Source organism: Acanthochromis polyacanthus, chromosome 1, assembly GCF_021347895.1.
Source record: "Acanthochromis polyacanthus isolate Apoly-LR-REF ecotype Palm Island chromosome 1, KAUST_Apoly_ChrSc, whole genome shotgun sequence".
Taxonomy (NCBI): Eukaryota; Metazoa; Chordata; class Actinopteri; family Pomacentridae; genus Acanthochromis; species Acanthochromis polyacanthus.
The window spans coordinates 25,258,875-25,273,331 of NC_067113.1; the positions used below are offsets into that span (position 1 = coordinate 25,258,875).

General features: G+C 41.0%; 1 protein-coding gene across 1 annotated transcript; it reads right to left on the bottom strand.

Moving 5' to 3' along the window:
- Positions 1–131: 131 nt before the first annotated feature.
- LOC110951093 (programmed cell death protein 10) lies at positions 132–11,346 on the bottom strand. Its single transcript, XM_022194016.2, has 8 exons — positions 11,203–11,346; positions 8,874–9,094; positions 8,169–8,222; positions 4,428–4,545; positions 4,078–4,204; positions 2,907–2,985; positions 2,714–2,796; positions 132–1,013 (listed from the first exon to the last, which is right to left on the bottom strand). The coding sequence occupies exons 2-8, from the start codon at positions 8,961–8,963 to the stop codon at positions 932–934; spliced, it is 633 nt and encodes a 210-aa protein (XP_022049708.1). The 5' UTR covers positions 8,964–9,094; positions 11,203–11,346; the 3' UTR covers positions 132–931.
- Between the last annotated feature and the right edge of the window lie 3,111 nt (positions 11,347–14,457).

The window sequence follows — 14,457 nt, forward strand, 5'->3', positions numbered from 1 at the left end:
TTTTTGAGAGATCTGCGTAAAAGAGAACAGATTTTCCAAATTCTAAAACCTCCCTCAGCACTCTCCACTTCCTCAGGGGAAAGAAGCCACTTCACACATATTGGGACTCGGACACATTTAAAAAAGCATCATCATTTGGAAACTATTTATTGAACATTTGCAACCAGATATCAGTTAAATACAGAACTTTCATTTCTCTCTCTACATCCCCCCAACAGCAGGGACTGGTTCCACTTCATTACACTCTGAGAGGAGGGAATGTTACAGGACTTGGTAAGGCGCACACTGTGCTGGAAGTCATTTGGCTTTCTTCTGATAATAAAGAGAAACGAAATCTGAGTCTGCCTCAAATGTCCAACACTGCTTCCTCTCCTCGTGACTGTTTTTTCGCCTGCAGTCAGGTGCTTTTGTCAATCCTGCGCATACAGACCATGGCAAAAATGACACAAAATAGGAGGCAAGAAGAGAAAACCAGTATAGACGCCTGAGACTCACCCCTACTGGGTGCAGTCTCAGATGTGTAGCCATGACTGAAAAGCTAAAAGTAAAATGATCAACATGAATATATTAGAAAAATGGCAATTAGTCTTTAATAAACAACTCGCCTCACCACCTCCCAACAAGACCGGGGTTATAAATTAAAACTGTCCAAATAAAATCAATTAACCAAGACTTTGGGCCCCATTCAGTTCCATTTCAAGACTGGGAAATCCTCACTGAAAAACACAAATGGCACTTTTCAGCCTCTTGAACTGGAATCTAGAATCTCGACTCCAATGAAATCGCCCCCCGACCCTAAAATCAACTCTAATTTACATATATGGGTGAGGCGCTCTTCAAGCTTCCGCCATTCTAGCAGTTGCTCCCCCGCAGGACGTTGTGGGGGGGTGGGAGGGGACGCTGTGGTCTCTGAGGGGGTGGACGTGGAGGGCTAGGCCACGGTTTTGAAGGTCTGCAGTATGAGGTTGGTTTGGTGGATGAGCCGGTTTGCACTGATGAAGACGTTTATTGCCCTGGGAACACAGAAAATTACAGCTTGAGAGAAAAGCTCGCAGACGCCATTTCAACAGCTGGGAAAGCATTAGCAGGGAAAAAACGGGGCCCAGCTGGTTCTGGCTGGTCGAGTCATTCAAAGTCAAACCATAGACCTTGTTAACAAATAACCGACTGCAAACGTTCCTGCTCTTGCTCCTCTTTGTCCTCTCTACAAGGGAGGATGATACCGTGTATGTATAAGGAGCTGAATTAACCAAATCTAAATGTACAGATTCACTGTTTAAAAATTCACCAAAAATAAATTGTTTACTCGAACCATAATCTGCTAAAAACAAAAAATTGTGCCCTCTCAGGTGCAGCTGGAAAGCCATTAGTGACTCAGCTGTGGCCAACAGTGACATGACAAAACTTCAGGGATTTTTCGGCTGAACTGCAGGCTGTGCTCACACACAGCAAACAGGAAATACAGAAATAATTAAAATGCAAGCAGTAGAAAATCTAAAGTATACAGAGCCACCATGTGTTTTTTTTTTTTTTACAGTATTGACAACAACTGTGGGACAAATGTCACATTATTCCAAGTTTCTGCAATGTTTGTAAAGTATGTAATCAAACAAGTTCAACTTTTTTTTTTTAAATGTTTTTGTGATTGATGGCATTATAACGTTTTAATATTGTGCAAAAGATATTTTTTAAATTATCTCTGCTTCTAGCTGTGTTGTGCTGCTTTCAAAGCGATGAAAAATGAGCCCAGAGTGAGTGAAAAATGTGACAAGAGCAGAAAATGCCCACAGGCACAATCTGTCCTGCCCTACTTATCACACTGTAAATCAGACTTAACAAAATAATGCAGAATTTGCTTTCTGATCTCTTCTAGAAGGGAAAAAAAAATTAAATCCACACATTAATTTTAGGGCTGCAACTAACGACGCGTTGAGTAATCGTCTGAGCACGATACGTCATCAGAAGCGGAAGTGAGCGCCCAATGCAACAAATCAGCGTCCGACCGGAGCGCGGAACACAGACGGACATCGGCGCTGCATCGTGCATGTATTATGTATGCACGATGCAGCACGGACATCCGCGATCTATCGTAAACACGGATGTCAGCGTTTACTATACAGCTGTATCTAAACGCGGACATCCGCGCTGCATCATGCATACATAATACATGCACGATGCAGCCCCGACGTAGCCCCGACGTCCGTCCATGTTCCACGCTCCGGTCGGACGCTGATTTCTGTTGCATTGCGCGCTCACTTCCGCTTTTGAGGACGTAGCGTGCTCAGACGACTACTCAACACGTCGTTAGTTGCAGCCCTAGTTATTTTTAAATCAATCACTTAATCGTGATTTCACTTAGAACATTAAATTATCAGAACGAGGAAGCAGCGTCTTGATTACAACAGTGAAAGGTAACCATCTGACCACCTGTTAGACTCCAACAATAGCGAACTCTTTTCAAATGACCTCAAAGGCATTATTTAATCAACAAAATACGCCATTTGGTTAATTATTTCAGCTCTAACCTGGCATCACGGAAATACAGTTGAGCTGAAGGGAGTTTTTAACCTCCAAAAACAAAAACTGAAAAAAAAAAAAAATCTGCCCCCGTACCTGTCACTCTTTCCATCCCAGTCCTTTGACACCATTTTTCTACAACGAACAGTGCAATGCGGAGCTGAGGCACAATATGTGGGCTTAAGGTTAAACTTACTTTCCGTCTTTGAAGTATGTTTTGAGGGTGTCGCTGAAACTTTTGGAGTATTTCACAAACTCCTTTTTCTGGTGCTCCAGGGCCTTGGCAAGCAAAAATAAATCAAAACAAAAAATAAGACAGTAATTAGAAACAAATAATAAGAATAAAATGTAAAAACAATTACAAATGCACATATTCAATTACTACTCACTCTGCGATTCTGGTACTGATACTTCTTAATGACATTATTGACTGTGTCCAGGAGCTCTTTAATGGCGCTGGCTATGTCTCTGGAAGCAAAAAGCAGGAGAACACAGGAAATCACGAGTCAAATTCAAACAAGAGGTGTAAACGGTCAAAGTAAAGAAGGATTCACGCTCTCTATGAACCTCCAAGTCTAAAACCTTTCCAAGTGTGTCAGACAAACAGACAAACTCTACTTTCACACCTACATGGTCAGCTGTACTGTGCTTTCTAACTCTCTTTAATCATTTATTACCTCCTAATCAGTTCAACTGAAATGCATAGAGACCAGTGCAACACAAAGAATGTCTCTCGGGGATGATGGTCTAAAAAAAATGAGTACCGTTATCCTACTCGCAAAAATCAAATTGCAATAAATCAACAATCGTACACTGAGAACAGTGTTGTGTTTTGCACCGTCTCCAACAATAACGGCTGGCTTTCGAATGCAAAACATTTCAAAACTCGTTTCACCCGTACAACCGCATACAGTTCAAACATGTGCCGCGTTGAAAGCAAATGTTACGGATCCAAATTAGTAAAACTGCCGTCACGATTTTCACTGAGATGCGACCAGGGCACTAATCCAGCCAGCACGTTGGGATGCCAAGTTAATGGAAGGAACACATGTCTAGGAGGAGTTGGAGTAGGTGTGTGTTGACCTTAATTTGCTCCATTTTATGCTGCTATTGCCATCTAGAGCCATGAATTGCACATCCAAGATCTCTCTCGTCGCTATTTATGTGCGCACACTTTACAAATCCTCAAACACCAATAAATTCGAACCCGTCTGTTTCTACAGAGAAACAACCAGCTAACTCCAGCGCTGCGAGTTATCTTGTGTCTTATATTGGGAAAATATTTGCTCAAATGCAGGATATAATCCAAGTCGATGAAACTAAACATTACCAGGCAAGAGATTAATTCCCAGATTGCATTTTAGCTCCAAATTGATGCCCCTGCTGTGCAACACTGGAGAGACTGGAGTTAAGGGCCTGAACACTGCGCCCTGTGGGACAGATTTGTTGGTAATGTGTAAACTGCTATATTTATTTCTAACCGCAGTGTGCACTTGTGTTTTAAAACAGCTTTGTGTGTGAGTGTGTGTGTGTGTGGGGGTGTCTGCTGCTCACACTCACTTGATAGTTTGTAGGAAGCGTACTCTGTCATTGATCTCATCGGGGATTTTGCTGAGGATGTGTTTCAGGGCTCTGGCCTTCTCATTTAGGTCCTGGAACTCCTGCTCAGGTCGGTCAATCATGAACTCTGCAGGAAAAAAAGGTGTTTGGAACATTTCCAGGGTCTCGATCATTTAGATACTCGACACAGACAGGGCATGCAGCTGGTGAGGTCACAACATACTGTAACTGCGCACCCGATAAACTGAAGATTATAATGATCGCAATTAGGTGCAAAAACAATCATTTCACCGCCACAAACGGCAATCGCTGCCGTAATATCTCGCTGCCTCTTTCTCTAATATGCTCACCTTCCACATCATCAGCTGCCATGCGCAGTAGGGATTCGGTGAAGTTGATTTGGACGTTCTTTTTCTCCAAGATCTTCATTATAATGTCCTGAGTCAGGCCAGGGTTCTCCCTCTCCGCCTGACAAAAAAGCAGAATTACGCATGCCGGGTGAGGAAGACCAACAAGCAACACATATACGAGGAAAAAATAAAAAAACAACTAAAGCTCAGTTTGTCTTTTCCAATAAAAGCGAGAGGAAGCTTAGCTGGAGCTACAGAGAACAAAGCCAGAACTTTATTGAATGTCAGGTGTCCGCTGTGAGCAGTTCAGATGAATGCACAAAAGCTCTCCTCCTGAATAATTCAACCTTGAATTACACCAGCCAGGAAGCAGCGGGGGCAGCAGAGAGACTAATCAGAGAGACAAGTGAACAAAAGACCCACAAATGTCATAGTAAAACAGCTGTAAGGTGATCACATCTCCCTTTGGTTTGTATAACGACAAAGCTGCTTCTCCTTCATTAATATTTCATCGGCACACACTGTGAGCACAACTGCTCATCTGTAGCGGTATAGAGGCAATCTATGGCCACTGCGCTTTTATTATTCCAGTGCAATCAGAGCAGTGTGTAGACATTAGCAGAGCCCCGACTATAGGCGGATATTGCTTCGAAAATCACCACACTAGTTTGAATAACGGCAACTTTGCAGACCTTTTAATACCTTCTGAGTCAACTGATGTGAATCTAAATCGTGAAAAATGAGGTGCTCTCATGAATTTTATATAAACCTAATACAGAACCAATAACAAATGTAAGACTGGCAAAATGTTCGAGGCAAAATCCCAACATAAAATTAAGGTGTAATTTATTTTCTTCTACCTATCCAGAATTAGGTCACAGTGGCAACAAGCTAAGAAGGGCATTTCAGATATCCCTCACTACAGGAACATTTTCCAGTTCCTCCAGGGGGATCCAAAGATGTTCCCAGGCCAGATGAGATATGTAACCCCTCCAGTAGGTTGTGGGTCCAACCTGGTGTCCTCCCTGAGGACAGAAAATCTCCAACAACAGGAGTCCAGCAGGGAACCTAAAGATGTCCAGACTAGGGCTGAAACAATTCCTCGAGTTATCCGATTACGAAAATTCTCTAAATCGAGGCTTTGTTTAATCCATTACATACTAGATCCCAGGTGGCAGACCGCGGTCCAAGTCCGGAACCAGATTCCTCCTATACAGACCCCGACCTATAATCAAGAAAGTCTAAGGGGATTTTAAACTAAGACAGGATGCTTCTATTAGGACTGCAACTAATGATGAATCGATGAATCATCTGAGATTTCTGAGATTTCTGTTGCATTGCGCGCTCACTTCCGCTTTTGATGACGTATCATGCTCAGACAGTTCATCGATTTATCGTTAGTTGCAGTCCTAGCTTCTATTTTAACCAGTGCAGCTTTTCTAGTGTTTAAGGCATTTAAACAGGTCAGAGGACTGAACTATGAAGGCAGTTTGACATAGTTAGGCTTTCTTTGTGCGAGTCGGCTCGACAAAAACTAAAACCTCAGTCGGAGTTATCAACTTTTTTTGTGAACGCAGACTTCCTGCTTCAAATTCGTCCACGCAAACAGGAGTGTTTAACACATCATTTGACCAATTTTCTGCACAAAATGAACCGATTGCAAACAGGTTGTTTTAATGGAGAACAAGGAGAAAAATAAACCGTTGTAACTGGAAATGACGTAAGACAGGAACGCTGGGTAAATGTGCATAATGCATTGATTTTACCGCTCAATGCAGCCGATTATTTTTAACTGTCAGCTGCACAATAAAACTATCAAACTTCGTATATTCAAACATGATATTGCACTGGGGTGCATTTAGGTCTAACACTGTCTCATAATGACGGAAATCACTTTGTGCCCAAATCAAAGTGAAACTAATGATACTGACTGAACATTCTCTGTAATAAATACTAAAAAACTAATCAGTTTTCTGTGTTCTATCAGCTGCAGTTCCAGCACTTTAAACAGACCAAACGTAAAATCATATTTATGCGATTTCTACATCACCAACTTAATACATGTCGGGTTTCCATGGCTTTGAGTTTTAGTTGAGTACCCCTGTAATATACTATATATGCACAATACGCCACAGATGTCTGCTCATGTTCCGCCAGGATGGTTATTTCCGTAGCACAACGCGCTCACTTCTGCTTTTGATGCTGTAATGCACATGCCAAGCGCAGAATCCGATTACTCGATTAATCGCCAGAATAAGCAATAGAATGCTTGATTACCATAATAATCGATAGCTGCAGCCCTAGTCCAGACCACCTTAACTGTCTCCATCAACACGAAGGAGCAACAATTCTACCTCGAGCTCTGCCTTTTATTGTGGGCAGTCTAAGGCACACCTGTGCACTAATCATGGTGTCTAATCAGCATCTTGATATGGCACACCTGTGAGGTGGGATGGATTATCTCAGCAAAGGAGAAGTGCTCACTATCACAGATTTAGACAGATTTGTGAACAACATTTGAGAGAAATGGTGATATTGTGTATGTGGAAAAAGTTTTCGATCTTTGAGTTCATCTCATAAAAAATGGGAGCAAAAACAAAAGTGTTGCGTTTATATTTTTGTTGAGTGTAGATCGACTGTTAAATCAAAAGCCTGATACAACACCTGCATGACTGTTGACATTTCCCGTCTATCACATGCTCCATTTTACCGTCACTCCCCTTCAGAGATTGTGCTTCACATTAGTCCCATTTGCTTTTCTTATTTTTTCAAGGAGAATGTTCACACTTTTCGGAGCCAAATGCCACAGAAGGTGCAAACGAGGAAGGAAGTGTGGCGTTGGTAACAAGATTTCTCTGCTCAAAGCTAATTAATGATATTGTTGTGCTTTTTTCGTCCTTTTTTCGGCAAGTGAATCAATTTGAAAGATTGCAAGCGAAAAATGGTGACAGACATCGACAGAATGTGGTTAAAAAAGACTGCAGGAGATGATAAAACCACAAGAGGAACTGGAAAACGACTAAAGGAGGTATACTTGAGATGTGTTTTCTTCGCACTAGTTATCACCTTTACTCTTTACAAAAGCTCTGTACTTACCAAAGTAAGCGCTTTAAATTAGCATCACAAACACAAGCAGTCACAAAATTAGATTGACTACTTTTTCTGGAAGTAAAACAGCCACTGAGTACTTCGACACCGTTGCCAGTGTCTCTCAGAAAATGTGCAAACTATGGCAGGCGCAAAAAGTCAAAGCTGAACTCGGAAGTGAGGCTGAATATGTGGCAGCCTGCTATTGCAAATCAACAGTTTGCGTTATAATGTGCCATTGTTATTTCTGTTCAATAAACGTGGCGATTTTGAGAGCAATTTTTAAAATCGCTAGCTGTCAGTGCTTGTTACCTCTTTTTAGACAGTAAACCCCTGTTGACTGTACAGAGGAAGCAAGCAGCTGTTGTTCCATGTAATCATTTCACTTCCATTTTTACAACACAACGCGGTATTGTTTTTGGCATTTCTATGAAATAAATTTGCATCAGGCAACATCTGGACCAATTTTTGGTATCACGTCATGCTAAATCTGGAAGCTTCTGTCCATTTCAACCACAGTCCAATCCAAAGCGAGCACATGATGTCTGCCATAGTGTCCTCAAAGAGCGAACTGAAGAACCGAAGGGTCAATAAAATGCATTGATAATATTGGTATTTTATGTGTCAGGTTACTTGATTAATGCACAGTCCTACCTTTATGAAGGCTGCTCTTAGTGTCTGAGCTGCTGAAAGGTTGATCCTCTCCAGCTAATGGGGGGGGGGGGGGGGGGGGGGGGGGGGAATAAGAAAGACCACACGTCACTGCAAAAATCACCTTACTGTGTCACCAAGCATATGAATGGAAGCTTTACAGGTTTAAAATGCAGCTGTGCGCCAAGCTAGATATGATTATGTTAAAAAGGCAGGCACAGGTTCAGCTGGCGTCAGCTTTTTCATTTTACTTGGAAAATAACACAAAAATTGGTTTCCAATTTCTGATCCTCCAGTTCAGCAATCAAATCATTGTCCTTTGAGGAAATAAATTACAGAATATAGTAAAATTTAGTCTGGTTGCACTTTTGGTTTTCATGAAAATACATTTTTATCAGTCTAATACAAATGTAAATCACACTGTGTAGCATTTTGCTCCTGCTGTCTTAACTCTATTCCTTTAGCCTCAGCTTCCATATGGATAATCTGTCAAATATATTAAGTTACATTAAACTGGAATGGAAAACAATCTTATAGTAGTTTTTCCTCCTGTGACTAAACATCTTCACATAACCGAACCATTCACTCATGTTACCTGACTACATTACAGCCAAACTAATATCACGTCTCCCTCATTGCACTCTGCAACGTTTGTTTTTCTTTGCAAGGGAACACAGAAGTTTCTTTCGTCGACATTTGATGTTGTACCTCATTGAAAACTGGGTACATCACGGCGTACAGCGTCATGGATACCATGGAGTTTGTCTCCGCTTCATTCTTCATCTCCTCCATTGTCATCCTCCAGGGAGGAGCAGCTCTTGTTGAAACAGTGAGGAGGAAACTGCAGCTCACACACACTCACACATGCACTCACCCACTCACACTCACACACACTCTGAAACCCACTCAAGCTCCAGAGTGACAAGAGCCTGGAGGAAAAGTTTGAAAGACAACAGAGGAGTATTGATGAAGTAAGTTCCAACAACGTGCTATATAGACACTGACCTACACACATAAATTGGCTGGTAGGGATGCATTGATCTAACCCACCTTGTCTTCTGCCACTGATCCTGTATTGCCTATGATGAGACTGAATGATATTAAGTACAGTTTATTCATCAGTGGCATTACAAAATTCCCTCTTCCTGCTCACAATTAGATTCATTCAATTACAGGTAGCTGCTGACTGGCGGCACATTCATTCCTGGCCTCTTGTTAACTTACATAAAATGACTTTGGTAAGTTTCATGCAATGAGCTGCACAGATTTCACATTTGAGTGTGCACCGATACCAGATGTGTACTTGACACTGGACTTCATCAATAGCAATGAGAAAATTGCTCCTTAAGGTTTGCTAGTTTGACAGAAATGCTTAAGATGCAAACTGGCATGTTAGCAACTAACAGAAATGCAAAGTTCAGCTGCATGATCAAATCCCAGCATTCTCCCTCCACTATAAATCCCTCAATAATGGCAGCCCTACAACATCTATCACTCTCACAATAGCTTCCCTGCCGGTCTCCTGAGGTGTACTAGTCCACAGTCACCTGGGCATCTCATTAACCCCATCTGCACCGGCAGATCTCACCTAGTGGAGGTTGTGGCACATGGCAGACAGGTAGTTGATCTTGCAAGTCCATACAGGTTATGCAACCTAGAAACATGCATGACCCTGCTGTGCATCTCCCACCACCTCCATCTAAGCAACACATTCCCAATAGCCTGCTCTGAGGGCTGTAGACTTGAGGCCAGCGCAGGGTCTCTGTCTGGTGATGCCTAGTCCAGGAGGCCATCCCCTAGAAAGCTTAACCTCGGTACAGTGTGGCGGTTTTCCACTGGTTGTCCTATGTGCTCCTACAGATTTGTCTAGCTTTCCTTATTAATGTGTATTAAGGAGGGATCAGTCCTTATCCTCATTTATTTCTATTTGTGGTGATTGACATACTGTGTTAATATTGTTAATAATCACCCGTGTACCTTAACAAACAGATTAAAGTGGTTAAATTTATTATTTATCAAAAAAATAGGTCATTTAAAATTATCACTGTTGGACAGTCAAAGGACAAACAATAAGCCTATGTAGATAGATTAGTAAAGGTTATTATCTGCTACTATAATACCAAAAGTATGCCACATCTTGTTCCTTATTACATGACCTATTGATAATGACATACCCACCTAGACTATAATTTAGCTATGCTATGCCAGTTAGTCAACAGGAAGAGATAACTTGTTGGTTTGTTTAACTTGAAGAAGGGGTGTGGCACAGTTATCTGTTACCTGGCTGATGACAGCAAGGTTTAAATGACCAGACTTAAATGTAGGGCAATTTCAACATCATGGAAACAAGATGGACTTGTTGCAAGCAAGACAACACCCTTCTGTTTATTGACTGTTTTGATACACTGATATCAGTATGTATTATTAGACAAAAACACAAGACTGGATAAGAAATGTTTGGCAAGTGTAGCTTAGTTACTAGCTTACTAGGGCATTTCAGGGTTTTGGCTAGTCTTTTCAAGTACGTGTGAAATTCACGACATGACCACGATTTTAAACATCCAAAGATTTGTCATAACGTTGATCAAATATTACAAATTCTCTACCAGAGTTACTCACACGATGGCTGGCTAACTGGCACGCTAAAGTGACTGTTTAACTAGCTAAATGGATGCAGACAGCCCCAGGTAAGTGCTACTAAGCTAACTGGGCAAAGCTAACTAAGTAGCTAATGTAACGCTAAATCAGGTTTGCTGTTTTATGTAGGGTGACGGGCTATCAAAATCCACTGTCAGAACAATAACTGGCTGGGTAAAAAGGCATATTTAGCGCGATTAAGACATAAAGACATCCACTTGAGGCCTGTGGCCGAGCGAATCGATGGTAGCGAACTGCTAGCAGTGAACAACGTAGCTTACGCGCTAGCTCCATCAAATTGTGGATTTGTATTTGCCGTTGAGCTAAAACACGTCGACAGACCGCTGTAGGACGGGTGTGTAATTAAGCGTGTGAGTGTCAAGTGTGCACTGGTATCTACCTTTGGTCTGACTTCTTAAACGGGCTGGTTACGCCGTCGATCGCCTTTTAGCTGCTGTGTTTTCTTTACAACTTAAGGCGGAAGTTTTTTAGGACTGGCCCGAGCGACATCTTCCGGACCGTTGCTACGTAAACACACAACAGCCAATCAGAGAGCGGGCGGATGGAACAACTGCGACGTCACTTCGATTGATTTTTGTTGTTGAGCATTTTTGAGTTGGTTTGTGAAAATTTTTATAAGTAGCACACCACTGTTTTATTTGACTGATACTCACACACACACACACACACACACACACACACACACACACACACACACACACACACACACACACACATATATATATATATAAATTAGAAAATACTGTCAAAAGCCAGAAAACATATTGTTTTAAGTATTTTTGGACTAAAATGTTCTAGAAATTAATCTATAACTAATATATGAACGAAGCCGTCTGTTAAAACCTTTGCAATGACGATAGTCTCTATTTGAATGGATAAAAACACAATGCTAGATTGGTGGAATATTTATTTTAAAATAGCAACACAAAATGCCCCAATTCTTTCAAGTATTTGTCTGGTGTTGGATTTGAGTGAGATGTAAGAGTACACACTATTACAATGTAGTTTCCAACTCAGGTAACCTCTAATGTACAGAAAGCGTGAGAAAGCTAAGTAAAGAAAATATCACAGCAGTGAGGAAACAAGATAAACCGTCTTTTTTTGGTTCTGTACATCTAGCAAAATGAGGTGGTGTTTCTCCCTGAAGTTTTTACTAAGTGTAACCAAGATGCACATCCCCATTGTACCTAATGACCATATGTCCATATCTTCTCCTTACATTTTGAGCTTGTCAAAAGGTCAAGGGTCCCATCTGTTATCTTATTTTAGAGGAACGTAGAGATCATTTTACTGGCTGCCTATTGAGCAGTCTGGATAGTGTCACTGTGATCGGTCAGAGGAGTTTCAGCTCTGAGTAAATGGATGAAGCCCTCAGGGTACATGTACAAGTAGCTACATTAATCACAAAATGCTGTATATCAACAGCAGACTGGGGGGGAAATCCTTTCAGCCATGTTTTTTGGAATTAAATATTCAATAAATCAGGCTGCTACTGATATATAACTGTATGTCTGAAAAACTTTCATAAGTTAGATGGGAGTAAAATTGGAAAGTTTGGTGCGTGTAAATGTTACTGAAGTGGAGATTTCTGACTCAGAGTTGGAGACAAAACTCATTTTGAGAAAATGGCCTTTATAGATAAAACTAAAAGGAAGAAATTTAACAGTTAAAAATTACATTATTAAAACTATAGGCCCCACAGTAGGAAATCAATGCTGCAAAAGTTGGAACAATTTCATTACTCAGATTCGAATCTATTATTTTTTTAATTGCTTCATATTTCCACTTCTTTTTTAATGGCAGATTCAATTCTCTTCTGCATGGAGGAAACCAGTGTAGCATAAATTTGTGGAGAGATGTTCTGCTTTTCTTCAGACACATTTCTTTTCAGCCGCTAATTGCTGGAGGGGATGAGTTCCCTCGCTCTAACTTGTTCTTTAAAATACTCTGAAGGTGTTCAAGTCATTCAGCATACTTGGTCAGGTTGCAGTTCTCATTTTGTCCTTCTTTAGAAAGTCTTCTACAATTTTAGCACTGTGCTTTGTATCTTTACCACAATGAAATCATGAAATTCTGCAAGTCTTCTACAGACTGGGAGTCATCTTGTCAGCCAGTATTTTGGTATTCATGGTGCCATCTATAAATGTCCTCTTCACCTTTTTCATGCATATTATTGCACTCAGACCATAGCACTTCACTGTCATGACTAAGCATTCGCTGTGGCAGTCCTGAGCAGGTTCCCCACAAACATGTTTAAAAATTTTATCTTGGTCTCATCTGACTGAAGGATGTACTCTCAATACTTATCAGCCTTCTTTTCATTTTCTTTAGCAAAGTTTAATTTTGCAGTTTTGTGACAAAAAAATAGCAACGAGTGTTTTTCTTCAATGTAATTGTTTTCAGTTTTTAAAAGATGACCACTGTGGTGCTGATTAGTGGTTCTATGACTCATTCTTACTTCCTTATCACCAATTCAGCTGCATTTGAAATGACTTTTAGTTAGTCACCGATCATCTTGTATCCTTTTCTAACCCTGTGAAGCCTGTAAATGGGATTATTCAATTCCTCTGGTAATTGTTTTCCATGCGGAGCCATGATGCAGACATGAAGATAAACACAGCAAAACTGAGTTAATTCTGATGTCTATGGACAATTTTACAACAATGTTAATGCAGTTAGGCTGATTGGTTCACAGATGTACACAATTTTGTTTCACTGATGTCAGTCATCAGAAGTTCATTGTTCTGTTTGTATTGCCTGCTCTCCATCTGCTATCCTGCTATCCCCACCCCAATCCAATCTGCTATATTCAACACACCCCTCAATCCCCACTTTCACCCCAAATGGTCAAGGCAGATGGGATAGATTCCAGACCCCCCCCCCCGACACACACACACAGACACACACAGACACACACACACACACACACACACACACACACACACACACACACACACACACACACACACACACACACACACATGTTTGTTTTTCTATACCGGTGGGGACATACCATTGACTCCCATTCATATCTAACTCCTAACCCTTACCCTAACCCTAACCTTAACCATCACCAAATCAATGCCTAACCCTAAACAAACGTTTTTGCACTTTTACATTTTTTATTAACAACAATATGGCCAAGAAAACGGTGTTGCCACCCGTGGGAACCTCATTTTAGGTCCCCACCGTAAGACAAGTCCCCACCTTTATAGCAAATAGTCAGGTCAAAGTCCCCACCGGTATAGCAGAAACAAGTACACACACACACACACACACACACACACACACACACACACACACACACACACACACACACACACACACACACACACACACACACACACACACACACACCATGACCCTAATGAGGATTAAGTGGTATATAGATAATAGATGGATGGATGAAATGAACAAATGTATTTACCTTTGCTGAACTGGCATTCTACTTTAGGGCCTGTTTTTGTCAATGTTTTTTTTTTTTCCAGAGTATTTGTTTATGATCTCACAATCTCACATATGAGAAAAATGTTCTAAATGTGGAGCTGGAAATGATGCAGAGGTGACACAATTTGGAATAGTTTGACATTTAATTTGCTGTTTCTCTCTACTAGTCTAAAAGAAGGAAGCAAAA